General features: G+C 46.2%; 2 protein-coding genes across 2 annotated transcripts in view; one reads left to right on the top strand and one right to left on the bottom strand.

Moving 5' to 3' along the window:
• Nucleotides 1–2404: 2404 nt before the first annotated feature.
• Atoh7 (atonal bHLH transcription factor 7) lies at nt 2405–2854 on the top strand. The gene has a single exon (XM_059281535.1). It carries the CDS (start codon nt 2405–2407, stop codon nt 2852–2854), a length of 450 nt encoding a protein of 149 aa, XP_059137518.1.
• A 12395-nt stretch (nt 2855–15249) lies between these two features.
• Nucleotides 15250–20103, bottom strand: part of Mypn (myopalladin) — a 74427-nt gene continuing 69573 nt past the window's right edge. Inside the window, exons 18-19 of the mRNA XM_059282250.1 lie at nt 18995–19128; nt 15250–16399 (exon numbers count right to left, since the gene is read on the bottom strand). Of these exons, the coding sequence (XP_059138233.1) occupies nt 16230–16399; nt 18995–19128 (304 nt within the window). The 3' untranslated portion in view covers nt 15250–16229. The remainder of the gene's footprint in view (nt 16400–18994; nt 19129–20103) is intronic.

Genomic DNA, 20103 nt, shown 5'->3' with positions numbered 1-20103 from the left:
TAGAAGGTGCTAGAGCAGACATACCTTTGAAAAAGTATACAAAGGATGTTAATAACTATGTAGAAGAGAATTCTGTGTTCCAACCAGTCTGGGCAAGGCTGAAGCCAATGTCTCTTCTCGCCGGGGTCTCAGAAACTTTCCGATGCTGATTTTTCATCAGAACTGTTCAGGTGTGGGATAGCAGTACTCTCCGTGTCCTCCAAGACACATTTGGAAAGTGTATTACTAGATGCCCCTGGAGGCCCTTTCTTTTAACTAAATCCCACTAACTTTGGGACAATTTCATGTCACATGTGGCTTTGTGTCCCAGTGCTTCTTTTTTTTCTCTTTATAATGTGCTTTCGATTCTCTGGTGGGTGGGCCAAAATCTTACCTACCCTGGATACACAATTTGCAAAACCACACATCTTATTAATACTTTGGACAATAATGAGCAGAACGGGCAAAGGGGCTGTTTTGCAGGGAGATAATCCACAGTGCAGCACAGACTCTTCCAGGGAGAAGAGTGAGCTAAATGAATGTGAGGAACAATAGCACTAATAAAGCAGATTTCTGTGAAAACCTTAAAAGACATACTCTGACATTGTGTAGACTAACACAGTGGTTCCCATCACAGAACTGCTGTTCCCAACACGACTGTTAGGACTCAAGAGTGACGGAGCCGAGTGGCTCTGTGCAGAAGTCTGTGTCCAACATCTGTCGCTCTGAAGATTATTAATGTTCAATTGCATCCCATTGTCTTCAAGTTGGTCAACTTCATTTTGCGTCAGTGCCTTCAGCTGGGGATTAATAAACTATTTATGGGAGGGCAGGATTGAAGTCAGGGTGATGGGGTTGCAGTCTGAGGTGCTGGTGAGGAATCAAGTCCAGGTTAAAAGGCTCTTGGTTTGTAGGAGCTTGCAGATGATTTACTCAAACAAAAGTATCTGAGGATATTGCTGACATACCCATGTTTCAAAAGGAGAGATCTTGCCTGGCCCTTCCTGAAATATTCAGAAGGGATTGCTGGATTGAAGCTATTTGGACCCTATTTCTTTTCCTCTCGATTCCTTAGAAACACAAGAAACAAGCTGAGACGAGAGAAAGAAAATTAAGGGTTTCTCTGTGTGAATCTAATAATCGGCGGTGGAAATCATGTTTTGTTCCTGTTTCTGAGGAGAGATGACATACCAAAACATTGAAATTCATTTCAAAGAACTATTTTCGAAACTCCCAAATTATTTAGATGTTTCCATTTTGCACGTACACGTACATGAAGATATTGCATTTAAGTGCTAAATAATGAAGTGATCGGTTATCACTTCGGTGTGTGCCCCACAAACATTAATGAGCAAGGAAAGGAAATAGAGATGCTGAATTAATCTGCCAAGGCCTTGGAACCTGCGAAACTCAATCACATAATTACAGAACAGTATCAAGTTGAAAAAAGACACATTCATATCTTTGGCTACATTGTAAGTTGTTTCATGGAAATGATTTGCAGCGGAGTCCCATTCCAGGTCTGCAATAATATTAGGACTTCCTAATTTGTCTGGATTGGTTTAGTAAATTAAGTGAAAGTGTTGATATTTTAGAACGTAAAACTGCCACTTCTCAACAAAGCACAATCTTGCTAGACTTCAGATACACCTAACAATGTCAAAATCAGCATCTTCACTCAAGTGATTTCTACTTAATCGTTTAAAAACCCGGTCTTTGTTTTTGATATGTAAGCTGCCCGCTGGTATGGGAAAAGATGGACCGCGCTCTCCCTCCACCCCCACCTTGTTATTCTATTGGGGACAGCCAGGCCAGGCCACTCCAGATGGTGTGCTAGTGTCGGACATAGCTTTGGAGAAACTTCAACAGACGAAGGCAGTAATGTCAGGATTTTGCTGTGCGTCGCTCTCCCTCCCCCCTGCAGTTCCCAGGGTAGGAAGGTGCTGAGATGGAAGCGGAGGGACGCCCGCCCACCTGCCACCACCTGTTCCCTCCTTGAGCCCTGGGCTATAAATTCTCCTCCCTCCCGGCTTCATCCAGCGCTCTCCGACATCTACTGCGTGCGGTCCGAGCGGTCCTGACCTAGCTGAGCTTCTTCGAAGATTTCACCATCCTGAAAAGCAGCCTCAGGCTTTTCCAGAGAATTGGAAGGGACTTCTCCCCCCACCCTCGGAACCACCCGCAGCAAACTGCAAGGAAGTTTCCTCCTCTTTCAACTTCACGTGGTTGGTGTGAGGGGGGAAATGACTTTTCCCTGAGCATCACTTGCAACTGCATCTGGGCAAGGGAAGAGACATCAGCCTGGCTACCCAGCAGGACGGAAGCCAGGGTCCCACACTGCCCACTGTGCATTGACTGACTGCGCGTGAGTCACTCCGACTGTGACTTAATTCACTCCCGGGAGCCACGCGGAGCGGCAGCGTGGATGAAGTCGGCCTGCAAACCCCACGGCTCTCCGGCGGGAGCGCGCGGCGCGCCTCCGTGCGCGGGTGCAGCCGAGCGCGCGCTCCCGTGCACAGGGCCCGGGCGGCTGGAGAGCGCGGCGCGCAGGCGCCTGGCGGCCAACGCGCGCGAGCGGCGCCGCATGCAAGGGCTGAACACGGCGTTCGACCGGCTGCGCCGGGTGGTGCCGCAGTGGGGCCAGGACAAGAAGCTGTCCAAGTACGAGACGCTGCAGATGGCGCTCAGCTACATCGTCGCGCTCACGCGCATCCTGGCCGAGGCCGAACGGGACTGGGTCGGGCTGCGCTGTGAGCAGCGGGGTCGAGACCACCCCTACCTCCCGTTCCCGGGTGCCAGGCTGCAGGCGGAGTCCGAGCCCTACGGCCAGAGGCTCTTCGGCTTCCAGCCTGAGCCCTTCCCCATGGCCAGCTAAGCTGCAGGGTTTCTAGGGTGGCCTATGAGTCTTAGGGAGAAAAATCAGTCACCTTTAAGGTTAATGTCCTTCGCCTTTCAGACCCGTGGATGAAATAATTTCATTGCCCTCCTTCCTCCGCTTTTCTTGCGTTTTGTAGATTTCCTGAATGGACCTTGTGAATGACTTGGGGCTGCTGTGAAAATAATGCCCTACCGCTTTTTGTTTAAGACATGGGGCTGGGGTCTAGCTGAGTTGGTAGAGTGCTTGCCTAGCATGCACCAAGCTGTGGGTTCGAGCCCAGCACCTAACGGGCAGAAAGAGGTTGGTAATCACGCCTGTAATCCTAGCAGAGAGAGGGAGGTGATCACACCTGTAATCCTAGCATTATTCGGGAGGGGGAGGAATATATATGGGGCCCTGTCTCAAGGGGAAAACAATCCTTTATTGATTGGAATTGGGTTGCATTAGGCTGGTACTGAGTCATCGGACAAATGGCTTCTTAAGCTCTGCAAGTTTGTTCTGATCGGGTGGAGTTATGTTGGGTGCCTCGTGTGTGTTCAGAACAGCTACCTTGTCGTGTAAATGCATTTATGCTCCGTGTATTGTGTGTGCATGTAGTAGGTAGAGCCGGACTTTTATTTTTCAGGGGGGAGGGGCTTGGTAGAGTACGTGGACATGAGCGCTCTGTATTTTTTTAACTGTGTACACATTAAAATATAGATTTTTGTAAAATACAACTACTGTGAGTGTGTTTTAAAGTTACATGTTTACTAGTGTTCTAGAGACAAGGCCTATGGGGGTGGGGGGTGGGGGTGGTGCTGAGTGCTTCCGGGATATAGACAAGGAGTGTTTTATCCCACCATATCCGATGTGGTGGCTCACTTTATAATCCCAGCTCTCTCGGAAGCTGAGGCAGGGGAATCACCATGGGTGATATTAAACTAAATTAAAATGACGTGTAGCTTTTGGGTTCTGAGATATTTAATATTCAACATTTTAGTTTCCTTACTAAGCCAGTTACTAAATTTCCTTACAAATACCCAGATACATGCATTCCAACATGTGGGCAGGAACATCTATACACATAATTATTCACATTCATACACACTGATGCATATCCACACAGAAGAATATTCCCATTTCCATAACAGAACACTTAACATTGCTTGTGGAAGTTCTTTCCTTTTAATTGGACAATTGGAACAACGCGGGCTTCATTACCATCGTGACTAGTCAAAAGAGAGCAAGTGGGATTGATTTGAATTGCTTTCACAAGTTTGATTAACCAAGAACCAACCAATCCTCCATCTAGAGAGGCTGTGGTCAACAGGACTCACGAATTTGGGGCATAACCTGTGCATGGCTGGGAAAATCAGGGCACTGAAGTTTCCATGCATGAGGAACTTATCACAAGCCAACACAAGCAGCAAACCCTGCATCTTTTTCACCGTGGGTTCCAAAGCCCAACAACCAATGCAGCCTTGTGTGTTAGAGGAATCTATAGGACATCTCCTTGGAAATAATTTTCTTAGCTTAGCATGAGCTGGGGATATAGCTCTGTTGGTAGAGTGCCTGCCCGGCCTGGCCCTGGATTCTCTTCTCAGTGTGGTAGGCAGTGCTTACGAAGACAGCACTCAGGAGGTTGGGGCCAGGAGGGTTAGGAGTTCCTGGTCATCTCTGGCTACATGGTGAGTTTGAGACCAACCTGCACTACTTAAGACTCTGTCTTAAAAACAACAACAACAAAACCATTGAGGGAACATGTCTATCTTAAAAAACAAAAACAAAAACGTCTGGTATCATGAGCCCCCACTGGAAGACTGCTGGGGTCGGGGGCTGCTGGTCTCCCTTTCATCTGCTGCTCATTAATAAGACACCAATGATGGTTCAGGACTTGGATTCTTCAGTTCAGATTAAAGAGCAAAACGCTTAACCCCTTGACTCCACAACTCTCAGATGATGCTATGACAACACACACACAGACATAGACACAGACACAGACACAGATACAGACACACACACACACACACACACACACACACACACACAGACACCAAAGAAAAAACTGAGGTGGTTGAGAGAGGACTCCTGAGGATTAATTACCTCTGGCCTTTCATGTACACACACACCCCTTTGTGAAGTCAATATTCATATATTATCAGTCACCGGGTTTATCTTTAACTTCGCTCTTGGAAGACCTGACGATCAGCTACAGCACTTTTTCTACTATTCACGTTTGAAAATAATTTTCTTTCTTTTTAAAAAAAATCCATGCATTTCTTATATGACAACACAGCACAAAGCATCAGTATAGGGCTGGAGAGATGGCTCAGAGGTTAGGAGCACTAGCAGCTCTTCCAGAGGACCTGGGTTCAATTCCCAGCAACCACATGGCAGCTCACAACTGTCTGTATAATCCAGTTCCAGGGGACACAACACCTATGGTGAAAAAAGCATCAGTATAGTCAAGCGCCTGTTTCTACCCAGGCTTAGGAAACGCTAGCCTTTCCCTAACCTATACAGCTGGAAGAAGGATCATGCCTGTGCTGATCCCAGCAGGGCTGCAGGCTCCTGAACCCTTCTGCGGTGCAGGACCAGTGATGTGTGGTAAGAGAGCTCCTGAGGGGCCCTGGGAATAAAACATCAACTGGTGGTGGTATCTCTACAGCAACCCCCCCAATAAATAATACTTGCTTATTTTTATTGTGTCTCGGGAAAAGCTGAAGTATTTTGCTTATTGAGCAGTTAAAGATGGAAACTCCCAGCCCAGCACTCCAGAGGTAGAGGCACACAGATCTTTGTGAGTTCAAGGCCAGCCTGGTCTACAGAGTGAGTCCCCCCAGGACAGCCAGGACTACACAGAGAAACCCTGTCTCGAAAAACCAAAAACCAAACCAAACCAAACCAAACGAAACAAACAACAACAAATAATAACACACACACACACACACACACACACACACACACCAAGGGGGGAAAAAAACAACAAAAAACAAAAAACGTAGCCAGGCATGGTGGCCTATAATCCCAGCACTTGGAAGCCTAGGCTGAGGCATGAGGACTTGGAGTTGGAGGCCAGCCTGTACTACTTAATGAGAACTAAGTCAGCCTGGGCTACAGAGCGAGCCTGTCTCAAAAATAAAATAAAACAAAATGTACGCATATCTCAGCCTTAAATTGCTTATTGTCGAATGATGTTTAGCAGTTTTAATTTCTCTTTTCACTCGTGGTAAAAAAAATCTTCTAGCAAGCCGGGGTTTAAATGGCATGCAGTCGTTTCTTTATTCCTGCCCTCAGCATTTACTGCACAATCCTCAGAGATTTGGAGCGTCTGCTCTTTGCCTATTCCTTGCAGTTTTGAGGCTATTGCTCCTGAGAGTCTGAAGCGGCTATTGCTTCCACGTTAACAAAAGGCCGTGTGTGTGTGTGTGTGTGTGTGTGTGTGTGTGTGTGTGTGTGCGCAGCTCTCTGCGAACGTCAAGGATGCTAACTAGTATAATTAGGCAGAAATCAGAGGTGAACATATTTTTAACTAATATGCATTTTTTTTGCACGGTACAGATTTTTATATTGAAAAAAAAAATCCATGATATTAGCAACTTTTTAAGCATCCTGATGAGCACCGCATGGTCAAGTTTGTAAGGTGCTTTGGTTATTAACTCTCTGGAACATGGATATCCACTTCGAACAAGAAAAGACAACTTGTGGCAGAAAATGCTTCCACAAATACAGGTGGAGCCCAGGTGACTGGCCACCTTACTGGTAAGGGACACGCCTTTCAACTCAGTCACTAGGGGAAGAGTAGCTTCACATCCAGGTTACCCAAGGACTCGGGAAGGACTTGAGTCAATTATGAAGGAATTTGCCTATACTTTGGTTTCTCCAACAGCTTTGAGTTTTTTTTATTTTCTTATTTTTTATTTAAAATTTTTTTTTGTTTATTTTATATACCAACCACAGTTCCCCCTCTCTTCCCCTTCTCCGGCTCCCCCCCCCCCAGCTTTGAGTTTATAACCAACTTATAAATAGCCCATGGGCAGACAGGCTCAAGATTCCATCTTGTGGGGCTGGAGAGATGGCTCAGTGGTTAGGGGTGCTTGCTGCTCTTGCAGAGGACCCAGGTTTGATTCCCAGCACAGACATAAGGCAGCTCGCATCAACCTGTAACTTCAGTTCCTGGAGATCTGATGCCCTTTTATAGAAAGCACACATGCATGTACAGCCCGGTAGGTATGCAAATACACATAATTAACATTAAAGAGATCTCATCTTGGAAAGCATTTACTGTTGGGGTCCACAGAGGTTTCCTAGTGAGATCTGAACTTGCTTTACACAGCAGGGCTGCATAAGGGGATGGACTGACCACGGGCCGTGGTTACCAGGTGCCTGGAATGGTCTGCACTTGGCTGTGCTGGGGGGAGGTCTTTTGCTCCACCCCTTGGCATTCCTTTAAAAGCCCTTTAGCGAAGACAGAAAAGGCCTGGGTTTTGATCCAGGACCTCCTGAAGCTATCCTGTGTTTCTGTCTCTCTCTCTATTTCTATCTAAATATTTCTCACTTCTCCCTCCTCAAGAGTACCCTGGGAGAAAAAGTGGGGGCAGGTCTCCCACAATTTACTGAGTATGTTGGGGGAGAAGGAAGGTAGGAAAAGGCTACCATTAGGGAGAACAGGGTGCTGGACTCAATTTCCTGAGTCTCACCTCAGCCTTTTAATTTTTTTATTTTTAAAAGCTAGGTACAGAGACACATCCTAGCACTGGGGAGGAGCCCGGGGTCCCCGGGGCTTGCTCGCCAGCCAGTCTAGGCAATTCAGTGTGCCGCCGATTTAGAGAAAGATCCTGTCTCAAACGACTGAGAAGGATATCTGGCAATGGTCTGGCTTCTCACACGCTCAGGTACACAAGTCTCCACAGCCATTCTATTGAGCAGGAACAAACGGCATCACATTTCAAACTTGCTTTTGAAAATGAAGCTTTCTGGGACCTTAGAGGACTCTCAGGTGGGGCCAGTGACATGGCTCAATCCTAATGACCCGAGTCCAATCCCTGGGATGCACGTGGTGGGTGGAGAGAACTGATTCCTGCAAACTGTTCTGTCCTCTCGAGACCTGCATGTGCATGCTGTGAAACATGCATCCCTCTCCAATAAGTAGGTTTTAAAAATTTATTTGAAGGAAGGACTCTCAATCATTCGTTCTGCGGTGGTCGTTTGGAAGGGTTCATTGGAATACCAAGCCAGGAATCCCGGAGTCAGGCTTTGATTATTGTGGTGCATGAAGCTCAGGGACAGACTTTGGGAAAGGGCAAAATGAGACCAGTGAGAGCAGTGAGCATTACAGAGCATGGGGTGCAGGGACCTGGGAAGAAAAACGCAGAATGGAGCTGGGGAGCTGCAGAAGGACCCAGATACTCTAGCCCGGACAGGTTATAGACACAAAAACCGAGGAAATGGACCTTCTCATCTCTTTGGGTTGCTTGCCCTGGCTTTCAGTGCTTGATTCTAACTCAATCTAGAGCAGCAGTTCTTGACCTGTGGGTCGAGACCCCCTTGGCAATCCTCTATCTCCAAAAACTATTTACATTACAGTGCATAACAGCAGCAAAATTACAGATATGAAGTAGCAATGAAATAATTTTATGGCTGGGGGTCACCACAACACGACGAACTGTATTGAAGGATTGCGGTGTTAAGAAGGTTGAGAACCACAGCTCTAGAGAGATAGAGACATTCAGAATTCAGTTATGAATTTGATGAGCTGTTCTGGATTCTCTTGGGAATCTAGTATAAGGTGATAAGTATGCAAGACAATATAGTCTGTGGTTTATTTTTAAACTAAAAACAAACATTTTACTACGTGAATGTGTTTATACATGACAATTCCAAGCAGCTGGTTCTCCCCTTCCCCCCACGGAAGTCCCGGGAATTGAACTCAGTCTCGGCTTTTACTCACTGAACCATCTTGCCAGCCTTATTTATTGTGTGACAAGACGTTTCCTGGTGAGATGCCACATACACATCTATTCACCCCAGATAGGGAGCCCACGACAGACCAAAGTTACTTACAGGAGTACGGCTGAGGGGTCACTTACAGGAGCAGATTCAGAGACAGCTGCATCGCCAAGGCCCACCCCAGCATGGTGACAGCTCACAGAGCTGGGGACCTGGAGCCCACTGCACAGCCTGCAGGCAGCTCAACAGGTTGGAGAGTGTCCTTTCTGGGTGCCTCAGTTGGTCTAAGCCTCTTCCGGGCAGCTGGTCTAGCCTCAGAGTCTTGGCAGCTTAGCTTGTCGGGGGTGACTCAGTTGTCTGTGTTGTTTTACTCTTGGGAAGGAGGGACCGAATGAATCTGGTCCATTTCAGTGCTTTATCACTGAGCTGGGGCCCTAACCTTCTTCTGCGGTTAGAACAAAGATATGTAAAGTAAACATTTGCAAAGCAAACATGAATCGTTTGAGGAGTCCTCTGAGAACCTGTCCCTGTAAAAGCCAGCTTTACCCCTAGGGGAAGAATTCTCCGTGGCAGGTGTCACCCAGAGCCCCGCCTCTCCCCACTGCTTGCCTCGGGGCCACTCCCTGTGAACGCTGAGAAAGAGGAGGCTGTGTCTAAGCCAGCTCATATACTGAGAAATTCTGATTACTTCTGTCTCCCTCTTGTTATAGTTGGCTTCCTATTGTAGTAATAAACACCTCGACCTAAAACAACTTGGGGAGGAGAGTGTTTATTTCCTGGTAGCTGGTCGTCCATCACAAAGGGGGAAGATGTGGCTGGAACTTGGAGGCAGGAACTGAAGCAGAAGCCATGAAGGAATGCTGGTTACTAATTTGCCCTTAATGCATGCTCAGCCTGCTTGCTTTTTTTTTTTTTGCTGGCCCCCGAACTCACAGAGATCTGCTACTTCTGCCTTCCAGTTCTGGGATTAAAGGTGTGCACCACCACCGCCCAGTTCAGCCTGCTTTCTTAAACCATCCAGGACCACCTGCTTCGAGGTGGCACCACTTCCAGTGGGCTGAGCCCTCCCATATCAGTTATTAATCAAGAACACACACCCCCTCCCAGACTTGCCTACAGGCCAAGCTGATGGAGGCGTTTTCTTAGTTGAGGTTCCCTCCTCCCAAATGACTCTGGCAGGTGTCAAGTTGACAAAAACACCAACCAGCACACGTCTGCTGCCCATTCCCAGATTAACCAGGCTATGGGGAGCCCATGCATCCTTTGGAGGGACGGGTGCTGGTGGGGCGATGTGGATTTTTTTCAATGAAGACTTCCTCTTGCTCATTTTCATAGATCTCTGAGCTTCCTCTAGGGGCTCCACGATGCTGCTTGTCTGAAGAACAGACTACAGACAGTAGACAAGCGAATGCACCCCTTTCCTTCTTTCCAGGTACATACCACATGTGTGATCAGGGTGCTTTCTGCACGGATGCCCAATCCTTCAGGTGTGAGCTACCTGTACCCTTTGGATGTCTTGCAGTAAGTCTGGGGATCAAATCATGGCAAGAAAACATTTTTTTTTTCTCACTCTTAGCTGCTCATTGGAATCACCTGAGAAACTTTAAAAACTATGGCTTCCCAATGGAGAATGAGAGGCAGGACAGGATGATCATCTTAGGGATTTACCCAAGACTCTGTCTTAAACAAGCAAATGAAAAATAAAACCCAAACCCAAACCCTGGACACCTGTCTCACAACCAGTTACTTAATTGATCTGGAGTGTGGACTGGGTGTTGGCAATTTTATCTATATATTTAAGACAAGATTCTACTGTATAGCATTGGCTGATCTGGAGCTCAATATGTACACCAGCTGGCCTTGAACTGACGAGTGATCCATCTGCATCTGCTCCTGGATGCTGGGGTTAAAGACTGGATAGGTGCTGGAATTTTAAAGAGCTTTCGAGCAGGTTCTAATGTGTAGCCAAGAGTAAGACTGTCTGCTTAGACTCAATTTGCTTCCCACACTTACATTGAATTTTAAATTAATCTTAAGTCAGTAAATATTTGTTGATGCCTACTTTATATAAGGCACAAAAGTAAATGCCTACTATTGTCCATATCACATAGTCCACATCAGCAAGTGGGTAACCTCGGCCAAGAGTGGGCTCACTGAGGGCAGGCAAGCCAGGGCACAGAGTCTGCGCGCTGTATAACTCTGTGTACGAAGCTGTCTTCTGTTCCTCCAGACTCAAGACAGTCGCCGTGAGGTTTCAAAAAAAGTGTTTTATTTGCTTGTTGTGGGGTTAGGGGGTGAGGTATGATCTGGAAGAAGCAGTGGCGTTTGATGTGCTTAGAGGAACACCAAGTTGCCATAGGTGGAGACTGGTAGTTGCTGTGGATATTGCTCTGTATGCTCTGAATGCGTTGCTCTGATTGGTTAATAAAGTGCTGATTGGCCAGTAGCCAGGCAGGAAGTATAGGCAGGACAAAGAGAGAGGAGAATTCTGGGAAGTGGAAGGCTGAGTCAGAGAGACGCTGCCAGCCTCCGCCATGAGAAGATGTTAAGATACTGGTAAGCCACAAGCCATGTGGCAACTTATAGATTAATAGAAATGGGTTAATTTAAGATGTAAGATCTAGATAGCAAGAAGCCTGGGCCATTAGGCCAAACAGTTTAAATAATATAAGCATCTGTGTGTTTATTTGAGTCTGAGTGGCTGCCTGCCCTGGCGGGACTGGAGATAACTCCAGCTACAGGTAGTGGCAGAGGAGAGGCCCACAGCTGGAGGGCAGGGCCTATGTGGGCCACACACAATGTTTTCTGAGTCCCGGGCACAAAGGTTTGGGTCATACTGAGGTGAGCTTGAAGACTCCGGGACAGCACAGCTGGTAAAGCTGATTCAGGTGGCCTTTGGGCGTTTGGAAGGGAGTAATATGAGCATGACTCTGGGATGAGTGATCTGATGGTGAGATCTGGATCAGCGGGAGGCAGCAGCCAGACCAGAGACAGGAAGACCAGACAGAAGGCTACTAGAGCCGAAGTCAGAAGTATCTCGGGGAAGGAAGAAAGGAAGTCCGAACCCAGGACCTCAGGGGAATGGAAAAGAAGGCTTGAGTAAAAGAATCAGAATAAATAGAACTCCAGCCAGGCCTGACAACTCATGGCTGTGATTCCCATCCCAGGATTCAGGAGGCCATCGCAAGAGAATTAATTGTCTTATAGGACAGCCTAGTCTACAGAGTGAGATTTTGTCTAAAAAACAAAACTAAACAGAGCTGGGCATAGTGGCACACACCTTTAATCCTAGCACTCAGGAGGCAGAGGCAAGCAGATCTCTGTGAGTTCAAGGCCAGCTTGGTCTATATAGTGAATTCCAGGACAGCTAGAGCTACATAGTGAGACCCTGTCTTGAAAACAAAAACAAAAACAAGGGAAGGGGCTGGAGAGATGGCTCAGCAGTTAAGAGCCCTTGCTGTTCTTTCAGAGGACCTGAGTTTGGTCCCAGCTCCCACACCAGGCTGCTTACAATGGCCCATGGCGCCAGCTGCAGGTGATCCAACATCTTCCACCTCCCTTGGCGCTCCCACACAATTGTCTATACTCACAGATACACATAAAAAACAAAAAACAGAAAAGGACTTGCAAACTGTATAGAAGAGGAAGAAATGGCTTGGCTGTTTCTTACTGAGTGATGAGGACTACATATCCTTAAACCAGGTTGAGCAACGGCTTATAAAACGGAAGATGGTCGATTTGATTGTGGGTGTGCTGAAAACAAATACAAATACAAGCACAGGACCTGAGATCTTTTACTCAAATATCCTCCATTACAATAGGATTCGAATACACTTTTTTTTTTTTTTTTTTTTTTTTTTTTTTTGCATAGAAGTTCTCAACAAAGGGAAATTCTGCCTCTCAGGGAACAACAGTCTGGAGATTGGGGCCACCACAGCTTGGGGTAGGGAAACAGGCCAGGGTTGTTGCCAAATATCACATAGTGCACAGGACAACCCCTACAACGAATGATTACCAAGCCCCTAAATGTCAGCCGTACGGAGACTCAGAAACCCTCTTTTAAAACACAACCCTGTAGCACAAACTGGAGAGTTGAGGATTGTTCTATTTTGAGTAAGACAGCACCACCTAGTGTCAAAATATAATATTTCTCTTAGTTCTTGAACAAAGGACCAGTTTTTAAAAAATACTCAGTGAGCCGGTATCAGAGATGAAGGATATTCACGAGGTAACTGGCCACACTTTACATAAGTGGACAGAATGGTGGTATCATACATATTACACATATTAATACAAGAGTTAGAATAAATATGCATAATGGCACAATGATGGTTATATATACATATATATGTATACACATTCAGTTCAATATACATATATATGTGTGTGTGTGTGTATATATATATATATATATATATATACACACACAATATTCCAGAGGCAGTCTCAGAATTTAGAAAGTGATTCTCGGTTAAAAGATATTTCGTAGGGTTGGGGATTTAGCTCAGTGGTAGAGCGCTTGCCTAACAAGCACAAGGCCCTGAGTTCGATCCTCAGCTCAAAAAAAAAAAAAAAAAAAAAAAGATATTTCGTAACAAATGCCACGGTGGAAACATTTGACTATATTCTGTGTGAGACTGAAGTTGCCCCCTGAGGCTGGTCAGAGCACTTGCTACCAAGCCTGACAGCCTGGGTTAGATCTCGGGGTCTGTGTGGTGGACGGTGTGAACCGATTCCCTCAAATTGTCATCTGATGTCTCCATGCATGCTGTGGCATGTCTCACCCTCTACAAAAATACAATTTCCTGTCACTGCCTACAGGACAAAGGAAAGAAGACCTAACCACTCAGCTGAGTCGTTGACCGGGCTGGCCTCAGACCGAGCGCCGGGATTAAAGGCCTGGGCCACCACTGCCCAGTGGATGTAACCTTTTATAGAACAGAACAACTCAAAACTGAAAACAGAGTGAGAAGATTTTTCTGTGAGTGTGCTTGAATGTGTTTCATGTTGGGGTGTGTGTGTGTGTGTGTGTGTGTGTGTGTGTATGTATGTGTGTCTGTGTGTGTATGTATGTGTGTCTGTGTGTGTGTGTCTGTGTGTGTGTCTGTGTATGTGTGTGTTGTGTGTGTGTATGTATGTGTGTGTGTGTGTGTGTGTGTGTGTGTGCGCGTGCATCTGTGTGGGGAGGCCAGAGGTCAACACTGGTGACATCTTCAATTGCTTTCCACCTTATTCTCCTTCCTTTTTTTTTTTTTTTTTTTCCTTGAGATAGGGTTTTTCTCCTGGTTGTCCTTGAACTCGCTCTGTAGCCCAGGCTGGCCTCGAACTCACAGAGATCCTCCTGGCTCTGCCTCCGGAGTGCTGGGATTAAAGGTGTGCTCCACTACCGCCTGGCTTCTTGTTTTCTTTTTGAGACAGGGTCTCCCACCAAACCCAGAGTTCTGATAACTGGGCTAGACTGGCTGGCTAGCAGGCTGCAGGGACTCTCCTGTCTGTCTGTCTGTCTATCCTGCCCCCCCCCTCCGAGCTGGGGTTATAGGTCCATACTACCTCAATCTGCTCTTTTCATGGATTCTGGAGGATGGAACTCAAATCCTCATGTATACATAGCAAGTACTCCAACTGAGCATCTCTCCAATCTGTCTTTGTTTCTAGGCTTTCTTTCTTTCTTTCTTTCTTTCTTTCTTTCTTTCTTTCTTTCTTTCTTTCTTTCTTTCTTTCTTTCTTTCTTTCTGTCTTTCTTTTCTTTTTCCCTGAGTAATAGCCCTGGATATCCTTGAACTTGCTCTACAGACCAGGCTGGCTTCGAACTTAAAGAAATCCTTCAGCCTCTGCCTCCCCTTCCCCCAAGTGCTGGGATTAAAGGCACGTGCCACCACTGCCCGGCCGACTTTGCACTCTTGATCCTACTGCCTCAGCTTCCCAAGTGCCAGAACCATGGGCATGTAACACAATTTGGGCTTGAAAAGACTTTGTTAGTTATGAAAAACAGGAAGAAGAATACTGAAATTTTCCATTGCCCCAAGACCAGATCTTTGACTCAAGAAGCAGGATTACAGATGTCTTAAGTATTATCTCCCTGCTAATTACATCGGGAGCTCTGAGGGGCAGAGCCTGTGTCTTTTTCAGTTGGTTTTTTGTTTGTTTGTTTGTTTGTTTTTTACATTTCCTTATTTAGAGTGGGGGGGGTAGCATGTGGGTGTCATAGTGTGTGTGTGTGTGTGCAGGCCAGAGGACAACTTGTAGAAGTGAGTCCTCCTCGCCTTTCACCACGTGGGTTTCAGGAATTGAACTTAGGCTGTCAAGCTTGGCAGCAAGCACCTCTATTTGCCAAACCGACGTTCCAGCCCCCCAATCATATTTTTCTGTCTCCCACGGCACCTAGCACAGCATTTTACACAGAGTAGACACACAGATGGTTTTTTGAGTAAATGAATTTATTTTTTATACTGGAAATCCTTGCCTTGAAGCAAAGAAAGTTTCAAGCCTCTCTAAGCCATTCCTATCTCCAGCTAAAAATCACCAGCTGAGGGGACCGGGCATGGAGAACCCGGAGATTCAAGCAAAGGGAATTGATAACAGACTCTTCCAGTTCATACCCCTGGCTTGCCTGAAGCAAGCTGCTGTGACAAACATCCCCAGGGCCATGTTTGGACTGGCCTAAGGATGGTAGACGCCTGAGTAAGAGTCATTCCCCAGCAGATGTATATTCCAGGCCTCCATTGTGCTCGGCACCCATCTAGGCACTAGGGGTGGATGTGGGTGTGACTCTCTGCCTAAAATGGTGATGATAGGCTGGTGGGAGCCTTGTTTTGACCACATAACAAATGCACTGGGAAATCTTGAGTGTCCTGGTTGGTTTTGTTGTTTGGTTTTTAAATCTCAGGCACATTTTGGCTTCTTACGTGATCCCACAGGCAGGATATGCAAACCAAGTGTTTCACCACTTTGGAGGAGGGGTGTATGGCAAGATCCTCTAATGCTAAATGGGAGCTCACTTAATGAATTCACCAAGATGACTGCTATGGATGTAACCCATGAAAGGTGATGATGGGCTCCCCATCTTTCTGCTCCGTATCTATTCTAAAGTTGCTAACTTCTCTCAGCCCTGGCTATGGCTCCTAGTTGCTCCTAGTTGGGCCTAACACCCCTAACACACAGGGTGGGGGAGCACGCTAGCTCCCCACCTCAAGCCGTGGTGGCAGTGGCATGATATCTTTGGTTCGTGTGTATTGCCTACTTGCATCTTTAGGACGCACAGCCCTAGACCTCTTCCTCAGCCAAGGCTCAAAAAGCCCCAGCCAACTTACTTAAAGCCCTTCTTGCCCCGGGTCCAGCAGGATGGGAACTCACTCAAACCCAGTTGTTTGGAAACCACCGCATCTGACCAGTCTTCCTTCCCCTCCACAGTCCACCCTCTCACACGGCAGGCCCCGAGACACCCTTAAAGTTCATCGCTCTCCACTACACTCCGAGAAGTGCAGGAATACACCATCGTGCTTTCCACGGAGGAGAAGGCAGAGAAGATGTCAAGTCCTTTGCTGGTGAGGGATCCGTAGCGGTTGCCACTGGGCCGGATGGACATGGGTGGTGGGATCTGCTGGTGCCACTGAGCTGGGAAACGAACCAAAGAAAATGTTATGGTCAAAGGAATCAGTGGGAGGGACACTGATACCCCATCTCTAAGAGGAACATTAAAGCCTTCCTGCTGCCAGGTTGGCGGTGTACTCCCATAATCCCAGCACTTGGGAAATAGATACAGGAGGATCAGAAGCTTTTATAGGGCAAAAGACACGGTCAATAAGACAAAAACACAGCCTGCAGAATGGGAAAAGACCTTCACCAACCCCACATCTGACAGAGGACTGATCTCCACAGTATGTAAAGAACTCAAGAAACTAGACATCAAAATACTGAACAATCCAATTAAAAAATGGGCTAAAGAGCTAAACAGAGAATTAACAAAAGAAACATCTCAAATGGCTGAAAGACATTTAAGGAAATGCTCAACATCCTTAATCATCAGAGAAATGCAAATCGAAACGACTCTGAGATACTACCTTACACCTGTCAGAATGGCTATGACCAAAAACACTAATGGCATTCTATGTTGGAGAGGATGCGGAGCAAAGGAAACACTCTTCCACTGTTGGTGGGAATGCAAACTTGTACAACCACTGTGGAAATCAGTATGGCGGTTTCTCAGAAAATTGGGAATCGATCTACCTCAAGACCCAGCCATACCACTCGGGTATATACCCAAGGAATGCTCAATCATACCATAAAGATACATGCTCAACTATGTTCATAGCAGCACTATTTGTAATAGCCAGAACCTGGAAACAACCTAGATGCCCGTCAACTGAAGAATGGATTAAGAAAGTGTGGTACATGTACACAATGGAGTACTACTCAGCAGAGAAAAACAATGACAGCATGAAATTTGCAGGCAAATGGATGGAACTAGAAAATATCATCCTGAGTGAGGTAACCCAAACCCAGAAGGGCAAACATGGTATGTACTCACTCATAAGTGGATTCTAGATATAAAGTAAAGAACAATCAAACTGCAACCCACAGAACCAGGGAAGCTACCTAGCAGGGGGAACCCTAGGATGACTGTGGCTTGTAGTAAGTTTTGGTTTTACTCAATCACTGGACAAGCTTCAGTGAAACATTTCACTATTTAAGAATTTGTACTGTATTAAGCTAATGATAGGAAAAATAAAATAAAATAAAAAGCTATTTAAAAAATATGGTCAAAGGAATCAGTGGGAGGAACATTGATACCCCATCTCTAAAAGGAACATTAAAACCCTCCTGCTGCCAGGATGGTGGTGTACTCCCATAATCCCAGCACTTGGGAAGTAGATACAGGAGGATCAGGAGTTCAAATCCAGCCTTGGCTACATAGCGAGTTTGAGGTCAGTCTGGGCTTTGTGAGACCCTGTCTAAAATGGAGGTCATACAGAGAGACAGGGAGAATTATGGAGGCATTAGAAGAGAAAGGAGCCCCTTATCCAGGAACGAAACCTCTCACCAGCTGGGAAGCAAAATGGTCAGCAAAAGGCCAGGCATGGTAGAGCACACCTTTTATCCCAGCACTCGGAAGGCAGAGGCAGGTGGATCTATGTGAGGTCAAGGTCAGCCTGGTCTATATAGAGTTGCAGGCCAGCTAGGGTTGTATAGGTGAGACCTTGTCTCAGAACAAACAACAACAACAAAAAAATCCAGCATAATTAATAAAATTAATAACTACTTATTTCGTTTTCACCTTCCCAGCTGGAAGTCTTTAATTTTCAGATCCAGGGATTGGACTCCCTCTTCTGGCCTCCACAGGCCTGTGCATTTACTTGGCATACACAGAGACACATAAATAAAAATAATCTCCAAAAAAAAAAAAAGACTCTCTAACCCTATCTTTTCCCTCTTCTTTTTTTTTTTTTTTTTTTTTTTTGGTTTTTCGAGACAGGGTTTCTCTGTGTAGCTTTGTGCCTTTCCTGGAACTCACTTGGTAGTCCAGGCTGGCCTCAAACTCACAGAGATCCACCTGGCTCTGCCTCCCAGTGCTGGGATTAAAGGCGTGTGCCACCACCGCCCGGCTTCTCCCTCTTCTTGATAAGTGAGATTATAGAAGGGCTCTGGAGATGGCTTCAGAATTGTAATGTGATAAGGTAAATTTGTGAGCCACTAAGGTTGAACATGGAATTTAATACATGTCCTTTTCTTTTTTCTTTCTTTTTTTTTTTTTTTCCTTTGTTTTTGGTTTTTCAAGACGGGGCTTCTCTGTGTAGTCCTGGCTGTCCTGGAATTTACTTTTGTAGCCCAGGCTGGCCTCAAACTCAGAGATCCACCTGCCTCTACCTCCCAAGTGCTGGGATTAAAGACATGCACCACCACCGCTCCGGTTATATGTCCCTTTCTTGTAAATGGAGTTTCTGCTGGAATTCCTAGAAAAAAAGAAAGAGTAGCAAGATGGCGGAGCTGGTAAAGGCATTTAATGCCAAGTCTGACCACTTGATTCTCAAAAACAAAACAAAACAAAACAAACCAATAACAAAAGCAAATGGCAGGGAGAAGCCGTCTTCCAAGCATGACAGATAATGTAATCTATCTAATTTACGCATGGAACATTGTACAATCATCTTTAAAAATCATTTTTAAGCTGTTGTCCATGCACAGATGTTCCTTGACTGACGTCATACTTACCATATATATCCAACCTAGCTGTGCAGGACACAATGCCAGCTTCGTTCTTGGCTGACAGGGTATACCACCCGGCATCAGATTTCTTGGCTGGCTGAATGAGGAGGCAGACATAGCCTGTGGTGTCCTGGTGCATGCTGGAGAAGAGAAAGAGCACATTCACCTTTAACTCCGCGGCGGCAGAAACATCTTGGTCAACCTTAGGCCTGGAGATACTCTCAGAGGAGGGAACGGGGGACATTAGCTTCTTAACCAAAGCCTGGAAAAGCCTTCACCTTGCCCCCTCACTTTCTTCTTCTCCCTTGCTCCCTCAGCCCCCTCCCTCTCTTTGAGACAGAGCCTCCTGGCTGGGTCTGGAACTTGCTAGATAGATCAAGCTAACCTCAACTCAGAGATCCTCCTGCCTCTTCTTGCTACTGAATCCAGCCCTCTACTCCTCCCCCTCCTAAAGATTTATTAGAGTATGTATATGTATGTATATATGTATGTATGCACACCGCATATACACTGATAGCCAGAAGAGGCATCAGATCCTCTGGAACTAGAGTTTCAGAGGGCTGTGAGTCCTCAACTGTTGAGCTGTCTCTCTACTACCACGCCTTTTTGAGACGGTCTCATGGAGCCCAGAGTGACCTTGAGCTCACCAGGTATCGAAGAACTTGAACTCCTGATCCTCCAGCCTCTACCTCCCAAATGCTGGAATACGCCATCCTACCCAGCCCCTAACACAGCTTTGTGCTTATTAAAAAAAAAAAAATACAACTTTTCCAGGTCCTAATACGATTGGGAATATGACAAAAATATGCCAGATCTTACATGTTCCTCGTATAGTTTTTAAGATGTATTATTTCCATGCATGTGAGTGTGTGTATGCTTCTGTATGTTTATGTTCTCCATGTACACGCAGGAGCTTGTGGAGGCCTTAAGTGGGTGTTGGGCCCCTTAGAACTAGAGTTATAGGCAGCTGTGATTCACCCAATGTGGATGCTGGGAATTGAACTCGGGTCCTCTTAACTGCTGAGCCATCTTTCCAGCCCCTGCCCTCACCCCGTATATTTTTAAAAACTTCTTTTCATTCTGGAGGCGGTGTCTCATAGAGCCCAGAATAGCTT

The sequence above is a fragment of the Peromyscus eremicus genome, chromosome 16_21 (genome assembly GCF_949786415.1).
Source record: "Peromyscus eremicus chromosome 16_21, PerEre_H2_v1, whole genome shotgun sequence".
NCBI lineage: Eukaryota > Metazoa > Chordata > Mammalia > Rodentia > Cricetidae > Peromyscus > Peromyscus eremicus.
The sequence above is the reverse complement of the archived record's forward strand: the minus strand, read 5'-3'. Positions and strand labels throughout refer to the sequence as shown.

Bases quoted from the DNA above. Each gene is read 5' to 3' on its own strand.
- Atoh7 (XM_059281535.1), top strand. From the start codon at position 2,405: ATGAAGTCGGCCTGCAAACCCCACGGCTCTCCGGCGGGAGCGCGCGGC.